Here is a 21,138-nt window from a genome sequence, read left to right as displayed (position 1 = left end):
GAAATCAATCAACTGAAACTGACCCAGAACTCACAGATTCTTTCTCTTACATGAGCCCTGCTTAATCTCCACTGCTTTGGAAATTTCTTCACTTATTTTATATATTTTTTTCTAGTTTCACTGAAAATGAAGTTTTCATTTTAACCTTGCTGACTGACGTTCCATGCCATCTTGACACTAGAAGGGTCAAAGATTTATGGAAAATATCAGACAGAGCCAAGGCCAAATAATTATCAGTGGTTAATGGATTTATTATTTATTGAATGACTCCTTAAGCATTAGGCATCCTATGGGTCTAACCATAGGGACAGTACTGAAGTCTGTAATTACATCTACATAACACATATGTTCCCAGTTTTGACAGGTTAACTAATGTCTCCTCTAAGAGGACACATTCGTATATCGTTATGCATCATGAAAAAGGGTCATGAAAACAGCAGTAGTGTCAAATTATACAGGTATAAAATAGGGTTTATTAGAGAAAAAACTTACTAGTAGAAAGTAGTCAAGTCCATGGGATCCCTCAAATCTAATTATCCCAGAGCTCAGGCCAGGCATAGAGGGTCTCTATACACTGGCCAACTTTCCAATCAAGAGGGCCCCTCTGTCCTTAATTTTTTACATATCTTTTACAGTGATGGGTCAGAGTGGGATGAAGTATAGAACTGCTCTGATTGGTCAGAAAAGGGGAGCCTCCAGAATCCCACATCTGGTATCCGCTTATTTGACTGAGCCAGCTCAGGTCTGCTGAGCCACTTCTCTGCCAAATGACCAATATGAAGGAGAATAACGAACCTCCAGAAACATCCAGATTTGTTTCTCTTCAGATGTTTTAGAGATATGATCTGATACATCAATTACCCGAATTTATATAGTCACCAATCATGCTGTAATGGATTTTTAGGATGTTAATTTTGATTGCTCTTCAAAATGAAGACAGTTGCCTTAGAACTGTAACCTCACTGGGTCTCCATTTCTTTATTACTTGAAAAAAGAGGGGAAGGGGTTGAGGTTGATGTATTTGGTAACTACTCTCGCGCCGAAAGTGAACTTAAAATTTGAAAGCTATGATGGCATTCCTATACATATTCTTCTGTCTTCATACCCTGAAGTCTAGCTCTCTGCACCACATTTAATGGGACTGGCTGACTTTGAATCCCTTTCAACCTTGAGATTCGATTGACTCGCTGTACAATTATTCCCGTAATTTAGTAAGAACAGTTAACCACCAGAGGGCAGTCAGGTTACAAGGCAGTAAGGAGTGATGCTGGCCATAAATGGGCAGCAAGGTACACATTCAAAATGAAGTGCATCTGTGACTTAAAATTCGTATTTCAGGGGTTCCTGGGTGGCTCAGTTGGTTAAGTGTCTGCCTTTGGCTCAGGTCATGATCCCAGAGTCCTGGGATCAAGCCCCCACTTCGGTCGGGCTCTCTGCTCAGCGGGAAGTCTGCCTCTCCCTCTCCTCCCCGCTCGTGCTCTCTCTCTCACTATCTCTGTGTCTCTCTCTCAAATAAATAAATAAAATCTTTAAAAAAAATAAAATTCACATTTCAATTAAATTCCATGAAAATTTTATTGCCGGCTAACCCCTTCCTCTTAGAGGTTTTAATGGAGGCCTCATTATACCGGCACGATTAATTAAATCATTGGCCACTGAGGACTGATTACACCTCCAGCCTCTCTCACCTTCCTGGAGGTCAGGGGGCAGGACCAAAGTTCCAACCCTTTAATGACCTGGCTGGTTCTCCAGGCAACCAGCCCCCATCCTCAGGTGTAGTCCAACGGTCACCTCATTAACATAACACAAGATATCTTTATCAATCTCAACACCTAGGACATTTCAAGGGTTTTAGGAGCTGTGAGCCAGAAACAGGGATGAAGACCAAACATGTATTTCTTATGAATCACAACATCACACTTGCCTCCTTCTCTCTACGTTCTGTGTTGTGGCAGGCGTCTGATGACTAATAATGCCTTCTGACACCTCACAGCCCAAACATACAATGTTAAGAAGGAAAGAATGGCTGTCCATTCACAGTGTGTGGGATCTCTTTTCATTCACTCAGCAAGTCTGAGTTGAGCACTTACTAGGTCAAGTACTATCCCATCAGCTGGGGATGCAACAAAGCAAAGTTTCCTGACCTTGCGGAACCGACATTCTGGTGGGAGGATAGACTCAATAACAACGAAAAGATGTGGATTATGTAGTGTGTGAGGTGATCAGTGCTGCGGAAGAAAGGAAAAGTAGAGTGTGGGAGATTGGGACTCAGGCAATGAGTCTGCAATTTTCTTCGGTAGGGTGGTTAGGGGAGGAAACATATGACCAAAATTAAGGTGAGGGAACAGGTCATGTGGCTATCTGGGGAAATAGCATTTCAGGCAGAGAGAATAAACATGAGAAGGTCCTAAGACAAGAGGGTCCCTGATAGTAGATGAGGTTGAGGTAAGAAGGCAGCACATAAAGAGATTTTGGTTTTTACTCTGAGGAAGCCTTAAGCTATTGGCAGCTGATTCACATATATCCTGTGCCAAGCAGTTTACACACTTTCTCATTTAAGCCTTCCAATACCTGTGATATTGTCACCGTGATTAGCTCTATTTCAAAGATTTTTTAAAAAGGAAATTGTAAACATTAGTGACTGGACCAAGTTTTAAATGAAGTAAATGAAGCAAATGGAATTCTTGAAAGCTATAACTTGGAAGAATCCCTCCCAATGTGAAGAAACATTGCCTAAACAAGGCTTAGTACCCCAGTTCTGAGGAACTAAAGATGGTGATGATAGGGGGGTTGGGAGGTCCGTAAGTGTTTGAGTTCAACCACCACTAGCTTCTCTTAAAGTTCTATCTAGCTATTACACCCCAAACTTCCTGACACTGTAACTGAACTGACTTCTGTACCACTGATTCCAAAGTTTCCCTCTAGAGCTTGGCCTTTGTGTGGTCTGTTCTGTACACATTTGGGTTTTTAAGGAGGCAGCATCCATCGCTGAAATGACTTTTCTCTAGGGGGTTCCTCTCAAGCTGTGCTGGTTTAAAAACCCACCCAGGCAGTGCTGCTCAGAGGGGATGTCCCCAGGACCCCCAGTGCTGGTCTGTGACAAGGTAAGCAGAGAATTTGAAAATGTTTGTAAACTTGACTAGCCATTTTACAGAGTAGTTTTATGTCTGCTAAATCTAATAGATTGGGGCTTGTATTTAGTATATCTTGTTTTTAAACTTCATTTTTCATAATTTACTTTTATAGTGTTTAATCTCAATATACAGTGGTCCAACCATATATACAAATAGAACTCTGACCCACAACCTAGGAAGCCTGCCTGTTTTAAGTCAGACTTGCAGGAAGTCAGATTGCTAGCTTTAGAAACAACCCAGGAAGTTAAACAATAAACGACTGTAACAATTGGCCCCGAATGGCCAGGACTTGATTAATAACTGACAGCTTTCCTAATTTTTGTCCCAACTCAGGATCAACCAGAGAAAGCCATACATGGCTAACTGCCGATGGCTAGGATCACACAGGATGCCCCACTTCTGATTAGTCTCCCTACAGCTTTCCGCCAATAGCCTTCAACGAGGGCACGCCTGAAGCATTGCCTTTTTCCTCTATCAACCGTTCCCACTCCTCTGTCTGCCTTTGATTTTTCTGCCAAACTCGACGGATGGTGGCTCTCCTGCATAGCAAGTTCTGAATAAATTGCCTTTGCATTTTTCATGTGGTTGGTCTTCACTTGTTTCCACATACTGGAAGAATAAAAGGGGAATAAAGAATCTAAACAGGAGTCTTCTACTGCAGACAGGTTGGGGAGCATCCCCCCAAGGCTCCAAGGTCTCCAGCAGGCGGGGACCTTACAGCCCCAGAGGAGAGAGCATCCCAAACACTAGCCGCCCAGCACAGAGGGGACAAGGGGGTAGCGAGATTCTCCGGACCAGGTGTGGGCGGCGGGAGACAGAGGACGGATGCCAGGGGCTGGCGCCGCGGTAGGAGGCAGCCTGAGCCTCGCACCCCAGACCCTTTCTGCTCTTTCAAGCGACCGGGTGTCCGAGCGGGAGTGGAGCTTCTGCGCATGCTCTGTACGCACGCGCACTCTCGGCACCGCCCCTCGGGCCGGTACTGACGTCACGTCCGGCGGCGGCGGCGGCGGCGGCGGCGGCGGCTGCGGCTACGGGTCGCTGGCTTCCCTGGTGCAGGTGTGTGGCCTCCTCCCTCCCCCGAGGGGCGCGTCCGTGTCCTCGGCGGCCTAACGTCGCCCGCCGGCCGGTCAGCGCGCTGGGCCTGGTTTCCGCTGCCTCCCCCGGACCACTTAGTCTCAACCCGGGTGTGGTTTCCACTACTAGAGGTGAAGCATAATAGGGAGAACGGGACGTGGGGTCTCGGACCAGGGTGTGTTTGCATTTCCTGCAGTGGACGCTCAGGGGCCGGAGTGTCACTTACCGTATTTCCTCCAGGACTTGTACGCCGCTGTAGTGCAATCCGAGAATGGCGTTTTTAGGCCACGGGCACCGCATCACCCTGCAGCTGTTCGGATGCTGTTTTTAAATGAATCCCCGAACTCATTTAGCGTTTTAGTGCTTTGGAATTTTTTTTTTTAATTGGTCCCCAAAGCTCAGAACCCTTTAGAATTTCTCATTTTAAACGATTCCTCCTCTTTCCTGTGACTGAAGGGGCTCAGAGCGTATCTTTTCAATAAGACCGTGGCTGTCTGAAATTTCTCAGGATTTCTAAAACCTCAGGTTCCTAGAACATATATTTATGTATATATGTATTTTTTTCTTTTGCATCGACGTTTTAAGCATTTGGGTCAGGTAGTGCCAGTACTTCCTGGAAAATGTGTTACGTCCATTTTATTCTTAAAATGCCAACCCAATTTGACCTTTTCCCGATGACTTGCTGTCAGTCTTACGAACGTTTATTGTGAAAGAACCCGAGACCACTGAACTTTTTGAATTCTGATGCCAGATTTTGAGTCGTTATTCTGTCCCCAGCTTTGTGGCATCACTTGTCAACAGGCTAGGCTCCTGCCCCTCTTCTGGTTTACGATTTAGTGCTGTTAATCTGTGGTGGGCTCTGAATTTTGGTAATTGCAGACTTGTGGCTTTTTACTTTACAGCTTAGTTTTTCATTTTACAAAATGTCCATTCAAAAATATGGCTAAGCAAAAGAAAGATTTAAATCACCTGGAATCCTACTACCTAAAGATAACTCATTGCCAATATTTTATAATATAGTCTAATTTTTTAAATGCATAGTATTTATAAAACAAAAGGAATCCTAGTGGATACGGTTTGGTAACCCCTTTTGCATGACATCTTGTCTATCTTCATATTTCACTAATTTTTTTCTTTGAACGTGTGCAATGACTAGGAACTCCCTTAAGTAGGAACCCTAGTGCCTGCACCTTGCAAAATCTATTTTAGCAGCTTAGAGGACTTTAGTTTTATGTCTTGGTTTTAGGCCAAGGAACATAAGTGAGGTGGTGTTAGTTGTTTAAAAGGAGATACTTAATGTTGAGTCCTGTGCAAGGGCAGCCAGCTTATTTTAGGATATCGAATTCTTGGGGGAAGTTGCAGAAAATCATTGGAAAAATTCCCAATTCTTCATTGTTTTTAAGCACATTCTTTCCCCCTTCCTGCTCTTTCTCTCTCCAAGAATGAAACATGACTGAGGACTCTCAGAGAAACTTCCGTTCAGTATATTATGAGAAGGTGGGGTTTCGTGGAGTTGAAGAAAAGAAATCATTGGAAATTCTCCTAAAAGATGACCGGCTGGGTGAGTTTTACAAGCTAAATTAAAGTTACTGGGTTTTAATCATCCCAGCTGTCCTGAAAGAAATGCTATCTTAAAAGACATTCAGAAGTATTTGTTACCTGCTGTATTTTTTTAGTGATAGGATGACAGGTGAATAGTATATTTTGGGAGAAGTTATGGATTTTTCAAGTTAATATTTTGCCAAGGCCAAGTCAGATGTCTTTGAAAGGTCTCAAGAAGTCAGTGATGTTTTTTCTCATATTTCCCATATATTTCCTTTTCTCAGTTTTCAGAGGTGTTACTAGCTTTTGGGTAAATTCACAGTAACTCTTGGCCATGATTTTTCTTCTATAGAAATACTGAGACTACATTATGCCTTGACATTTTAGTTTCTTTGTAGTAATAAGGTCTGTTCTTTTGATTAGAATAAAATAAACTGAACCATAGGGAAGAATAGTTCTTTATATGTGTAGAATGCTTTTAAAATTTCAAAACCATTTCCCACCTGATCTTTGATCCTCACTAGACAGTCTGTGTTTTTTAAGTATGTCTGGAATTATTCTTATTTGACAAGTAGGGGGATATGAGGTCCAGGACAGTAGAGTGTGGTTTATTGGAAAATGTAGAGATTTGAGGGCTGATCATGCCACTCACTAGCTGTACTAACTTAATCAAGTCACTTAATTACTTGGAGCTTCAGTTTCTGCATTTTTTTTTAAAAAAGAGAAATCTTTATTTATTTGAGAGAGAGAGCATGAGTGAGGAGGAGGGGGAGAGGGAGAGGGAGAAGCAGACTGCCCGCTGAGCAGGGAGCCCGATGCAGGGCTTGATCCCACAACGCTGAGATCCCAACCTAAGCTAAAATAAAGAATCGGACGCTTAACCGGCTGAGCCACCCACGCACCCCAATTGCTGCACCCAACAAGCTTGCAGTATGGATTAAATGAAATAAATTCTATAAATAGTACCTACTGCTATGTTGTAGGGAATGTGGTAATATATGCAAAATGCATCACCTGTGCCATGAAGCACTGATTGTTTTTAAACAGCTAGTTGATGGAACACCTGGGCTAGAAATCAGACCAGCATTGCCTTTCCTGGATTTACTGACTGGAGTAGAATTCTTCTGAAGAAATGTTACTCTACTTTAATTTTTTAAAAATGAAATGCACTTTCATGTGATCAGCGTAAAAAGCTTCTAACTGTTTTTTTTTTTTTTCCTTCCTCTAGATATTGAGAAACTTTGTACTTTTAGTCAGAGGTTCCCTCTCCCGTCCATGTACCGTGCGCTGGTGTGGAAGGTGCTTCTAGGTATGAGACCCAACGGTTGGAAGGTTTATCTTCAAAAGTGTTGAATGAGGGGATATTCGTCATCTTATTATCAGTCAGAAAAAGGATTTTTTTAGGTCCTTTACTGCGTATTGGGTCTACTCTCAGGAGACTGAATTACTGCTCACCGTGAAAGCATTTGTTTAAGAAGGTGACTTCAGCAGCAGTACATTACGTATGACTCTAAGAGTGTCAGTTTAGTCATGATAGAAGAGAAAGTAACGTGTGTTCCTCAAACTGGGCGTGGGAAGAGCATCGTATTGGAGAAAGAAGTGGTCTGGGCTTTACCATCACCTGGGTAACCCTGAGGAAGACCCTGCTAGGCCTCAGTTTTTGCACCTGTAAAATGAGGCTATTGAGCTAAATTAACTTTGAGGTTATAGCTCTCAATTTGTTACCTCTGTGATTCCCAGCTGCAGAGTTCTAACTTCCTGATGAGTGCTCTCAGTCAGAAAGAAATGGAAGAGTTTTTACTTCCTAAAAGCACAGATTGGTACATTTCAGTGATGAGTGGCTGAAGGAGAAGGAGAAAGGAACCTGCTCAGTTTCTGTGGAAGAAAAAGTGTATTAGGTTCCACAAGTGACTGGCAGCATCCCTTTTGAGCCGAGATTTTTTTTCTATGACTGCTGAGCCTGCTGATGCATATAACATCCATCCATTACCATTCTCCTTTTCTTTCTTTCTTTAAAAAAAAATGAGAGTAAGCCCAGAATTCTCCAGTGAGGTAGGTATTAATATCCCAGTTTTACAGATGGGGACAAAGACCGCAGGCTAAATCACTTACCTAAGGCCTGGAGTCTGTAAGTGGCTGAGCTAGGATTCGAGCTTAGGTTGGTAGAGCCCATTTTCTTTCCAAAATGTACTGTATTTTCAGGACTTGAGAAATCTGCAGTCCTAAGTCTGATTATGTAATGTGGAGGCAGAGGGGGAATACAACCCATACTAGAAAGCACTATATGATGCCTTTTTTTGTTGTACGTCCTGGCAGTCTTTGTGCACTTGGGTTTCTGGTGGGCCACCATCCAGGTAACGTCTAGAGAGCAAGTATCAACTATTGTAGTTTTTCCCTGAGCACTTTTTTCTTCAATCTTGGTGTTTCCGGTAGACATCAAAAAAAAAAAAAAAAAAAAAAAAACCTTCCAGGGATGTCTTTTAGGCAGTAATGCGGATACTATCTATTTCTGCTGGGAAATACTATGTGTCTTATGAGTTAATAATACCAGTGGATTCGTGGTACTCTGTGACATTTCGTGAGTGCCAAGACTCGTTCATCACCTCTGTTTTTCCCACTTGTCTTTATCAGGTAAGTCTTTCTTGTTATTTTGTGGTAAAGATGCTGGAGATTTGGAACTGCCACACTGTGTAGGAGACAAGCTAACGCTTCCCAGCACAGGTGTTGATTACTCAGGGACCTTGTCAGGCCTGCTTCCTGATAGATTTAGGTAAATATCGGAAAGAAGCTTTTTAGAACTAGCTCTTAGTTTGAGGCTTAACATGAGGAGCACTGTGCTGCCCCTGGTAGTATGAAGAAGGTTGAATTACAGCTGTTTAGTCTTTATTAGCCCAGATTTGGAGGACATTTTAGTGTATTCCCTTGACTTTTCCAGAAGCCTGGCACAGAACCCCAAAGCTAAGGTAGGTAAAGCTTTATGTCGGGACAAAGAACATTTAGGTGAGTTAGGTTCTAATGTTAACATGGCATCGTGTTAGCTAAAGTCTTTCGAGCTCATCCAACTTTTGTTTCCCAGAATATTCTTTAGAATACGGGATCTGTGTTTTTTTATACCAAAGAGTGATCCTTAGTCAAATGTATAGCTAAGACTTATACTAGCTTAGTACGTGCTGTATACTTCCTAGGCACTTTATGTATATTCATTCTTTAATCATTACAATAACTATGAGATAGGTATTATTAGTCTCATTTTTCAGATGGAGAAGCTAAGGCGTAGGAAAACTAAATAAGTCATCCAGCCAGTTAATTTTATTTATTTATTTTTTAAAAAGATTTTTTATTTATTTATTTGACAGAGAGAGACAGCGAGAGAGGGAACACAGGCAGGGGGAGTGGGAGAGGGAGAAGCAGGCCTCCCGTTGAGCAGGGAGTCCGATGCGGGGCCCGATCCCAGGATCCTGGGATCATGACCTGAGCCAAAGGCAGACGCTTAACGACTGAGCCACCCAGGCGCCCCCCAGCCAGTTAATTTTAGAGCTAGAGTTCAAACCCAGGAACTTTGACTCCAGAATCCATGTTCCTATACGGTCTTGTTAAATTTAATGAGGCTGGAATAAATAAGATTTTTAAGATTTTATTTATTCATTTTAGAGAGAGAGAGAGCGGGGGGGGGGGGGAAGGGAGGGAGAGTGAGTATTCCAACTAGACTCTGCGCTGAACACAGAGCCTGATGTGGGGCTCAGTCCCAGGACCCTGAGATCATGACCTGAGCAGAAATCAAGAGTCGGACGCTCAACCAACTGAGCCACCCAGGCACCCCTAAGATGTTTTTTTTTTTTTAATAGCAGAATTTAGAGCCTTGAAAATTCATTATCACCGTTTTATAAATCTATTTGACCCTTGGTACATGTTTTTTCATGTGGACTTTTGGGGCTAGTTGTACAAAGAACGTTTGGTGAGATGCTATCCATCCCATTTCCCACCTCTGACAGCTGAGGAAACAAGTTTCCAGAGAGACATTTGTGAGAGTCCTGGTGTTATCAGACCTGGGACTAGACTGAAAGCCTGTCCAGTGCTCTTTCCACTAGGCTTTTTCCATGCCATTTGTAAAAGAAAAAAGAAGATAGGTTTTTGCCCCAAAGCCTCACAGGTAGACATGTCTAAATGGGTTAATGAGCATAAAATGGCATCAAAATGTAATGTAAGGTGGCCTCATCAGCGAAAATTAGAGATTTCTGTGGTCCTGAAGCCAGGCCACTTTGTGAGCAAGTTTGCCTGTTGGGGAAGAGAAGGATTTGATGAGTTGTTGGTGGCTCTGAGATGAGAGGCCTGTACTGTTAGCTTGGGCAGCTTAAACAATGGTTTATATCCTCACGGTTCTGGAGGCTGAGAAGTCCAGGATCAAGGTGGAGGCTGGTTTGGTTGTTGGTGCTGTAGGCCTCCCTTCTTGGCGTGTAGATGCTCACCTTCCCACTCTGTCCCCACGTGGTAGAGAGAGACCGCAAACTCTGGGATGGCTTCCTTTTCTCAGAAGGGCACCAGCTTTGTTGGATTACAGCCTCATTTAACCTTAATCACTCCTTATTAGTCCTTTCTCCACTTATAGGTACATTGGGGTTGGGGCTTTAGGATATGAATTTTGGGGGGAAACAATTCAGTCCATAGCAGGGACCAAGTGCAAAACCTGGAGATACGTCTGTAGGAGCTGGGGGGAGCCCTAGGCCGACAGTCATAAATTGAATGAAATCATTATGATAATTGATGTGGTTATTATGTTGTTTAGGTGGCACACTTATTCAGGGGCTTTATGATGCCCTTATCATATTTCTCTTAAATATCAGTGATGCAGTTGGCCTTCAAATACTGATAGTACTTAAAATTTAAGACTGTTTTATAGAGAGAATTTGTAAAACAGAATCTGTGTGGTAACTAAATACCTGTGTGATTCCGGTCTAATCGTGCTGGGCAGCTTCTCACTTGGTTCTCTGTAATAGAGGGATCTGGGTCTGTGTCTCAGTATTTTGCCCGTTCATTTTTTCCTCTGGGTCTCTGTATAGGGATCCTGCCTCCGCACCATGAATCCCATGCCCAGGTGATGATGTATCGCAAGGAGCAGTACTGTGATGTCCTTCATGCCCTGGAAGTTGTTCGCTTTGTCAGCGATGCCACACCTCAGGTTGAAGTCTATCTCCGCATGTATCAGCTGGAGGCTGGGAAGTTGCCTCGAAGTCCCTCCTTTCCACTGGTTAGTGGTACTTTAGTTTGATGCTTGATGCTTAGTTCAACTCTAGACTGTCCTGTCTTGCTGGCCTTTGACTGCATCATATTTTGCCTTAGAAACTTTTTTTTTTTTTTTTAAGATTTTATTTGAGAGAGCTCGCACACACAAGCAGGGGGAGCAGGAGGTAGAGGGAGAAGCAGGCTATCCGCTGAACAGGGAGCCCCATGCGGGACTCGATCCCAGGACCCTGGGACCATGACCTGAGCCAAAGGCAGATGCTTAACTGACTGAGCCACCCAAGCGCCCCACTTTAGAAACATTCAGTGGCTCTCCTCTGTGTCTTTATGACAAGTTCCATCGCTGAGCATTTCCTTACTTTCTGGCACAAAAAGATACTCCAAGCCCATCTTGTACTTTTTCTACCCCAGTCCTAAAATCAGCCATTTCTGTTTTGAACAGTGTGTGGTATTTAGAAACTAAGAAGGGAGCACTAGATGTGCTTGTTGTTTCCAGTGTGATGTTGCTTCTAGGGCCTGTCAGTCGGCAGAGCTAGGAAATACATATACGTTCTATAAATATATAAAATCCTGTACACACATTCACACACCTATGTATGTTTATATGTCTCTATCTCTGAATGTGAAAAAGGCTCAGTTCACGCTGACGCCTCTGATCCCAGCCCAGCACCACCAGTTCTTCTTGCCGTCACCCTTCTGTGTTTGCAGCTTCCTGTCTGACAGTGGCAAATAGGAAAAGCCTCCCCTTAGTACAGTTACTCCTTTGCTCATTCCTCTGGTTGGAAGCGGTAGTGCCAGCTACCTCTTGGCCCTCGCCTGCAGGCCAGTGGGCTGCCTCCTTCACTTTGACCCTCCTCGGCCTCAGCCCAACCGGCCCCAACCTGTTTTTAAACTTCCGTCTTTGACAAACCTTTAACTCCAGTTACTTGGACTGCTTGTTGTTCATAAAGGGGAAAGAGGGAAAGTTCAGGTAAAGGAATGATTATAGCTCTTGGGCTTTGGCTATTTTAATGCAATTGGAAGTTCATTTTAGGCATTTTAACTTTTTGTGTGTGTGGCTAAAACAGTGATTGCTCAAAATTAGGATTTGCCTGCAAGCTGTCCTATTCTATAAAACTTTTTTTTTTTTAAAAAGACTTTGAGAGAGAGAGAGAGAATGAGCTGAGGGGGTGGGCAGAGGGAGAAGCAGACTCCCCACTCAGCAGGGAGCCCGATGTGGGGCTCGATCCCAGGACCCCGGATCATGACCTGAGCCGAAGGCAGATGCTTAACCGACTGAGCTACCCAGGCACTCCGAAACTTATTTTTTTATTGCAGTTTGCAACCTACCCACATAGCACTTTGAGTTTTGACTTGTTCTTTCTTTTGAAGTGAATGATGTGGCTCCCATGGACAGACCTGAGGTTGTCCACTTGTATTAAGTTTATCAAGAGAGAATGGCCCTGAAAATAATTGGAAGTCTTAACAAACCTTTTTTTTTTTAAGATTTTATTTATTTATCTGACAGAGAGAGATAGCGAGAGCAGGAACACAAGCAGGGGGAGTGGGAGAGTGAGTAGCAGGCTTCCCACTGAGCAGGGAGCCCAATGTGGGGCTTGATCCTAGGATCCTGGTAACATGACCTGAGCCGAAGGCAGACACTTAATGACTGAGCCACCCAGGCGCCCCATCTTAACAAACTTCTGTAAATTTTGCTTATCTCTGACAGAGCAAAGTAGGTAGTACTCTTCAAGTTCTTAAATTATGTATTAAATTAGGTTAGATTATCTATTAGTTCAAGAAATCTAAATGATAGGTTATGGTTTTCACCTCATCCCTACTTAGCTTGCCTGTGCTCCAAGCCCAGACATCTTCGCTGTAGTCTTGGGCAGACACACCATCAAGGTGTTGGTTTTGGCTCTGCCACCGCACGTCTCCCCAGTCATCAAGCCCCACTCAGCCTCATTAGTGTTACCATATAGTAGAGGGTGTGACAGCACTCGACACAGGGCTGGGAACATACTCAAGGACATTGGTCCTCTTCCCTACCCCTCAGACTGTCCTAGAGCCAGTGAGATGCCACGTTCAGGAGCACCCAGCACAGTGCCCAGTAAGGGGTGGGAGTCCGAGAAAGGAGACTGTCTTTCCCTTTTCTTCCTTCTCTCTCATCCTCTGATACGTTAATTAATGTTTAGAAAAATTTATTTTCTGTGATTCTGTTACTTTTTTTTTAAATTTTTATTTGAATTTAATTTAATTAACATATAATGTATTATTGGCTTCAGGGGTAGAATCCAGTGATTCATCAGTTGCATATAACATCCAGTGCTCATTACATCAAATGCCCTCCTTAATGCCCATCACCCAATTACCCCATCCCCTGGCTCCCCTCCCCTCCAGCAACCCTCAGTTTGTTTCCTACTGTGATTCTGTTACTCTTGGACATTTTATAGAATATTAAGAAGTTGAAAGGAGGCCTAAAATGAAATGCTTTTTTAAATTAGGAATTTTGATTTAACTTGGGGCTTTTAAGGGATTCGAGAGATACTTTTTAGTTTCTTTTTTTACACTAAAGTCCTTTGGCTGTTAAATCCTAGATGAAAATAATCTTTTTTTTTTTTTTTTAAAGAGTGAACATGTGTGCATGTGCACATGTGCATGAGCTGGGGGAGGGGCAGAGGGAGAGAATCCCAAGCAGGCTCCACACCCGATGTGGGACTCGGTCCTGTGACCCTGAGATCATGACCTGAGCCAAAATCAGGAGTTGGGTGCTTAACTGAGTGAGCCACCTAGGTGCTCCTAAAAATGTAATTTTGTGTGAGATATGGTGTTTGAAAACAGAATAGATTTTCAGGAGTTTCTAGTTTTTATAAGATTACTTTGTTGAAATTTACTTGAAGGTTTATATTCATATTCTGAGTATTGACACAAGGTTTGAGAAATGCCATTCTTCTGATTCCTAAAATTATGATTCTAGGGACATTTTAACTTATTAGGTGCTTAGAACAAAATTCTAAAGATATGTATGAATGCTTTGAAATAAAGAAAATGCTTTATTTTTTTTAAGAAGATGCTTTATTAGTCCTTTTGGAGTCCTTGAACTTTTGCAAATTACTGTATTAACAAATGTCTCCAGTTATTTGTGGTGTTTATCACATACTTTTGAAAGAAATTCTCTTCTAGCCCTGGGAATACTTTTGGGTGGAGAGAGTTAGCACTTTGCTTATGATTTATGTTTTCTTTGATGACCTTAAATGTTAAAAGGTAGAAAAATCTCTGAGTGCTCAGTCTGAAACCTGGACGGTCGTAAGCACCACTGATACAAATAGATTTCTTTGGTTACCTGCTCATATCTCTGCCCTGGTCTTCTCTTTAGTGGTAGACTGTGTGCTTTTTGGTTCCACTTTGATTTATTAATGCAGCCTCTTCAAAAGTTAGGGGGTAAGGTTTCATTTTTATGAGAGAAATATGTATTCCTCTCTTCCGCTGGCTCCCTCCCTTTACCAGAGATTTATTATTAATCTTTCAGGAGCCAGAAGATGAAGTATTTCTTGCCATTGCCAAAGCCGTGGAAGAGATGGTAGAGGATAGTGTCGACTGTTACTGGATCATCCGATGCTTTGTGAACCAATTAAATAATAAGTACCGGGAGTTTTTACCCCAGCTGGTAAGGGGTGCTTTTTTGGCTCTTGCGGGGGTAGGGGTGAGCAGTGGTACTGGGGAAATAGCCTTACTTCCTCGTGCCGCTACAATTATGAGCGGACCCTCTATAGTAAAAGCCAACAAATGTTTTCCGTAAAAGATCAAGTAGTAAATATTTCCAGGTTGGTGGGCCCGATGGTCTCTGTGTCTCTGTGTCTCTCTTGCCAACACTCAGCTCAGCTCCTCTTGCACCGAAGTGGCCATTGACAGTGCATGAAGGAACGGTCGTGGCTGCATTTGGCCTGCCGCACACTGTAGTTGGCAGCCCCTGCTCTTTTCTGCTCCTTATCCTGGTCTAGGATCTACCGGCTTGATCCAGAATTGCCTCTCTGAATTAGTTAAGGTTTGAATTTGGCTGCATATAACGGAAAGCCCAACTACCTGAAGCTTTATTTTTTCCTCTCACGTAACCAGAAGTCTAGAGGTGAGGCAGGCCAGAGCTGGTGCCACAGTGCCACGGTATCTGTGGGGCCCTGGGCTCCTGCCCTTTCGGTCCAGCATTGGTAGGGGTGATCCTTCCTCTCTTGCTCACAGCTGGATGCTGGAGCGACAGCCGTGACCTCTGTGTTCTAGGCAGGTGGGAAGGAAGGGTGAAGTCAAAAGTGAAGGAGTAGAAGGAGCAGCCAGTCCATTCTGTCTCCCTTGGCCAGACTCTCCTTCCTCATATCTTTTAGTGGCAGGACTATGGCACCTGGCCACCTCTGTCTGCAGCAGAGGCTGGGAAATGTGGTTTGGTTTGGTTTTAGCCAGGCACGTTGTGATCTGTTAAGCTAGGATTCTGTTAGTGAGGAAGGAGAGGTGAATGGCTCTGAGCGGGGCAGCCTCCTGGCCGGCTGCGGTGCGCTCGCTCGGGAGTCCAGAGAGCGGCACTGCACTTGCTCCCTCCGCATAAGCCAGTGGTTCTTTGCCATCCTGTTTTTCTAGTTTTTTCCCTGTGTTTCTCTCCTTTAAAAATGAATGTCTCTTTTCTTAAATCATTGAGTTGTTTCATTTGGAAATTCTGTTGAAAGCAGTAACCGAGATCGTGGTTTCAGGGCCAGATGAGGGGCGCTGATGGAGGTCGATGGAGCCCTGAGGATCCCTGTGCTAACTGCAGTCATCAGGGCAGTTGGCGAGAAGACCCTTTAGCTTTGTAGAGCACTGTTACAAGGGTGTTTTATAGATTTCAATTACATAAATTTGATTTTCAGAATTTTAAAATTTAATCCACTTAGTTGATTTCAATAAAAACAAGCCTGGCGATGGAAGCATAATGTTACTTGCTTAATTAAATCAAGAGATCCAGATTATACTATGATTTAATTAGCCTTTCTTATTTAGTATTGAAGTAAATTCTATAGCATTTTGCTAGTTTATGTTTAACGAATTCTTTGTTTTTGATAACACAATAAGTATATTCTTGAAGTATTAATCTGGATGAATCCAGTATTCGTATATATCTGTACGTCCTCATCCCCCACTTTCTAAGAAGTAAACACTGTCATTAGCTGGGTGTATATCCTAGACTGTTTTATGTACATTAGGTTGGATGGAATCCATCCACATCCACATATATATACATATGTACACATGCCCATCTATGCACACACACATGCATATAATGATTTATTTTTATATATATAACTTAAAAAAACACATAAATATTGTGATATTGTTCATATGGCTCTACAGTTTTTTTTTTTAAAGATTTTATTTATTTGACAGAGACACAGCGAGAGAGGGAACACAAGCAGGGGGAGTGGGAGAGGGAGAAGTAGGCTTCCTGCGAAGCAGGGAGCCCGATGCGGGGCTCGATCCCAGGACCCTGGGACCATGACCTGAGCCGAAGGCAGATGCTTAACGGCTGAGCCACCCGGGCGCCCCTCTACAATATTTTTTTTTAAACTTGACGTCTTGGAGCGCTTTCCAAGTCAGTGCAGATCAGTAGTGTTCAGCCCTGACTTCCTATTAGAACCACCTGGGAGCTTTTAAAAAATTATCAGTGCCTTTCCTCCACCCAAACCCATTAAGTCAGAATCTCTGGGGGTGGGTGGGGCCCAGAATTCTATTTTTTTTTAAAAGCTTCAGGTGATTCTGAAGTGTGGCTAGGGTTGAGAGCTACTCATTTAGAACCACTTTTTTTTCTCTTAAAAATGTGTTCATATTATTTCCTGTTAAGAATTTTGCTGTGTTTTAATGTAACAGTTCCATGCTGACAGTCCGCATGCCCTCCTACATGAGCCTTTCTACATATGTGAGTGTTTCTGTAGGACAGGTCCCTGTAAGGGGATTGCTAGGTTGAAAGAGAAATGTACTTAAAGTTTTTAATTGCCAGGCTGCTCACCCGGAAGGCATACCGATTTTGCTTCCCCCAACAGATAAGATTTTCTGTTTTCCACTCCATTGCCAATACCTGATAGTATCGGTTTCTTAAATTTTTGTTAATCTGATAGTGAAAATGGTATCTCATTTTAATTTACATATTCTCATTTTCTGGTGAAGCTGAGCAGCTTTGCATATGCTTATTGGTCATTTGTATTTGCCCACCTCTCTATTTTGTTTGCATCTTTCTTTTTTATTTGTAAGAGTTATTGATATATTCAGGATATTAATCCTGCGTTACATATGTTCACAATCTTTTCTCCCTGTCTGTTGTATAGAGATTTTTAAAGTTTTGATACAATTGGATATGTCAGTATTTTGCTTTTTGTATCTTATTTAGGAAACCCTTTCTAACTCCAAGATTAAAAAACAGATTTTTAAAAAACTTTAACTTTTAAAAAATATTTAAATATTTTATTTTAATATTTTTTTAGAGGGAGAGAGTGCGCTCAAGCAAGCAGGAGTGGGGGTGGGGTGGGAGGGGCAGAGGGAGAGAGAGCATCTTAAGCAGACTCCAGCGCCCAGCATGGAGCCCGATGCTGAGCTCAATCTCATGACCCTTGAGATCATGACCTGAGCTGAAATCAAGAGTCAAAGGCTTAACTGACTGAGCCACCCAGGTGCCTCTATATTGAAACATTTTAAAATCGAGTCCTTTAATTTCTGAGGGATTTGTGTTTGTGATTGGTTATCGGCACAGGTTTGACCTTGTTTCTTTGTTGTTAACTACAGTAAACCTTCAGTCAGCCTCCTCTTCCCCTTTCGGTTTGATAGTTGTTAAGCTCGTGCTTCATGCCAGGCAGTTTACTTTGTTCATGAAAACTTAATTTTAGCACACCTCTCTGTTTTTATAGATGAGGAAACTGAAGCACAGAGCAGTTAAGTAACTTGCCCAAGGTCACACAGTTAGTAAGCAGTAGAACTACCTACCACTTAATGCTATCTGTCGGTTCATTCTTTTTTTCACAGATTTGAAATGCCACCTTTATCATATACTAGATTTCTGTATGTTTTTGTATCTCTTTCTGGGTTTTTTCCCCCATCAAGCTATTTGTCTGTTCCTCGGCCAATACCGTATGATTTATTCAATATAGCTCCCTCGTATGTTTTGGTAGCTGGTAGGGAAAATTCCTTCATGATGTTCTGTTTCAAAAGTGCCTTGGCTTTGCTTGAACTCCAGTTTCTTTTTAGAAATGAGTTTTGAATCAGCAAGATACTAAATGCCCACTAAACCTTAATTTCATCTTCAAAAAAGAGATTTGTTTTAATATGTACATTATAGTACTTAGCACATAGTTCTAAATAGTTACAAAGTTTTTTTTTCAAGTTCTTCAGAATGTGTAAGAAAAGTTAAATTTCCTTTGTGTTGCTATTTGACTTACTGGTTTACGTGATCTTTTCTTTAAGCTGTGCTTAGTTTCCCATAAAATTTTTATTACTATGGTTAGTGGATCTCTTCTTCCTAGCTTCTTGTTAAAGTAGAGTTTTTATAATCTTGTCTCTCATTTTCAAATTTTTGTGGTTTTACCAACTAAATTTGGTTATCACAAAGCATAGCTTGTTTTATCATCCTAGGGAAATGTATATGTAATGGACAGTGATGGGTTTTTGACATGACAAGAAGATGAGACTCTATCTGGTGATGACACATTTATTATGTTATAATATTCTGATTGATAGGGTTACATCACAGCGTCTCCTCTCCTTACAAGCTTTAGGAAATGTTGCTCTATGACGAGGCCTGTCTTTGGCAAGGAAAATAGAATCCAACTTCAGTGTGTGACCTAGCCGGCCTCTCTGGTTAATCTCTTTCCAGAGCAGACCGTCCTTAAGCCGTCTCAGGCTTAAATGTGTTTAATCAGTAAAGTAAGTGAACTAACTTTCATTGCCATTGCTCTGCTTTTTAACAGCTATCCTAAAGAGAGGTTGTTTTGTTTATTTTGTTTTTTAAATAAACACTATTAACAGCCTCTTCCTAAGTTCAATATAAATTCCTCTCAGAGTGGTTAAGTCTTTTTTTTTGTCAGGTTTTGCCTTCTGTTGATGAGGTATGTTTTCTTTTCTTTATAAAGTAAGAATTTGAGGGTCATGGAAATACTGGAAATAACCTAAAAGTTTAGCAGTAAAATATAATCTCATCTACCATTTGCTGTATACTAAAACTTTCAGGCAATGTAAATATTATCTCTTTCCACTAAAAAAAAAGTGTATATACATATGTATTTATATTCACTATCTTTCTTAGATTTAGTAGTAGCATGTGATACACATTTTCCTCTACCCTGCTGTTTTCACCTGATATATGCTAGAAATCATGCCATAAGTAATACAGTTGGCCCTTGAACAATGCTGAAGTTAGGGATGCTAAGCCCCCACACAGTTGAAAATCATGTATAACTTTTGACTCCCTAGAAACTTAACTACTGTAGCCTACTGTTGACTGGAAGCCTTACCAAGAACATGAACAGTCTATTAACACATATTACATATTTTGTATGTTATATGTATTATAGACTCTATTCTTAAAATAAAGGAACCTAGAGAAAAGAAAATGTTATTAAGAAAATCATAAGGAAGAAAATACACATTTATAATGTGCATGTGCATTTATTAAAACACATGTACATATCAGTGGACCCACGTAGTTCAAACTCATGTTGTTCAAGGGTCAGCTGTATATAGAGACATTCCTGTTCCTTTTCACAGCTTCATCGTGTGACCTGGCCGGCCTCTCTGGTTAATCTCTTTCCACTCTTTCTACTCCACTCTGTGTATATACTTTCGTTTATCTGACCTGTCCGCTTTTGGCCACTTAGGATGTTTCTAGTCTTTTGTTATTATACACGGTGTTACGGATAAATAGTTTTGTGCATATACCTTTTCATTTATTTACCAGTATATTTGGGGGATATGTTTCCTAGAAATAGGTTGACTGGATCAAAGGGTAAAGGCATATGTTATTTTGCTAGATAGTTCCAAATTCTCCTTCATAGACCCCATCCTCATGACCAGTGAATGAGAATGAATGCGTTTCCCTACAGTATCCCTTGCCAACATGGTGTGTCATTTTTGCCAGTCAGATGGGTGAGAGATAGATGATACCTCAGTATAGCTTTTTTTTAAGGGTGAAATTTTTCTCATTGATTTTTAAAAATTTTAATTCTAGTATAGTTCACATACAGTGTTGTCTTAGTTTCAGGTGTACAGTATAGTGATTCAACAATTCTGTATGTTACTCAGTCTCCTCATGTTAAGTGTACTCTTAATCTCTATTGCCTATTTCACCCACCCCCCACCTCCCCTCTGGGAACTATCAGTTCTCTGGAGTTAAGATTCTGTTTCTTAGTTTGCCTCCCTCTCTTTTTCCTTCCCCCTATGTTCATCTGTTTTGGTTCTTTTTTTTTTTTTTAAGATTTTATTTATTTATTTGACGGAGAGCACAAGCAGGGGAAGCTGCAGAGGGAGAAGCAGGCTGCCCATTGAGCAGAGAGCCCGATGTGGGGCTCGATCCCAGGACCCTGGGATCATGACCTGAGTCAAAGGCACACACTTAACCAACTGAGCCACCCAGGCGCCCCACATCTGTTTTGTTTCTTAAATTCCACATATGACTGAGATCATATGGTATTGGCCTTTCTCTGACTTATTTCACTTAACATCATACCCTCTAGCTCCATCCACGTCATTGCAAATGGCAAGATTTCATTCTTTTTTATGGCTGAGTAATATTCCATGGTGTATATATACCACATCTTCTTTATCCATTCATCTGTTGGTGAACACTTGGGCTGTTTCCATAGTTTGGGTTATTGTAGATAATGCTGTAGTAAACATTGGGGTGCATGTATCTCCTTGAATTAGTGTTTTTATATTTTTTGGTTGGCTAAATACCCAGTTGTGTGATTACTAGAGATGATACCTTAATGTAGTTTTGTTTGTTGTTGTTGTTGTTGTTGTTGTTTTTTAAATACCAAGGTTGAGCATCTTTCTTATGGGTGAGAGTCATTTGCATTTTTTTCTTTGGAGGTTTTGGTTTTTTCTTTGTTTTTTTTTTTTTTTTTTTTAATTTAAAAAACTTTTTAATTGAAGTATAATTGACATATAACAT

General features: G+C 41.7%; 1 protein-coding gene across 2 annotated transcripts in view; it reads left to right on the top strand.

Annotated features, from left to right (window-relative positions):
- Nucleotides 1–4,112: 4,112 nt before the first annotated feature.
- Nucleotides 4,113–21,138, top strand: part of TBC1D7 (TBC1 domain family member 7) — a 22,773-nt gene continuing 5,747 nt past the window's right edge. Inside the window, exons 1-5 of one of the 2 annotated variants that reach the window (XM_032424906.1) lie at nt 4,113–4,190; nt 5,650–5,769; nt 6,979–7,059; nt 10,808–10,995; nt 14,497–14,634. In XM_032424906.1, coding sequence (XP_032280797.1) covers nt 5,658–5,769; nt 6,979–7,059; nt 10,808–10,995; nt 14,497–14,634 — 519 coding nt within the window. In that variant the 5' untranslated portion in view covers nt 4,113–4,190; nt 5,650–5,657. Of the gene's footprint in view, nt 4,340–5,649; nt 5,770–6,978; nt 7,060–10,807; nt 10,996–14,496; nt 14,635–21,138 lie in introns of both variants that reach the window. The other variant, XM_032424907.1, reaches the window with a different exon arrangement.

Source organism: Phoca vitulina, unplaced genomic scaffold, assembly GCF_004348235.1.
Source record: "Phoca vitulina isolate PV1807 unplaced genomic scaffold, GSC_HSeal_1.0 scaffold31, whole genome shotgun sequence".
Classification (NCBI taxonomy): domain Eukaryota; kingdom Metazoa; phylum Chordata; class Mammalia; order Carnivora; family Phocidae; genus Phoca; species Phoca vitulina.
Note: the sequence above shows the minus strand (reverse complement) of the source record. Positions and strands in the feature narration are given on the sequence as shown.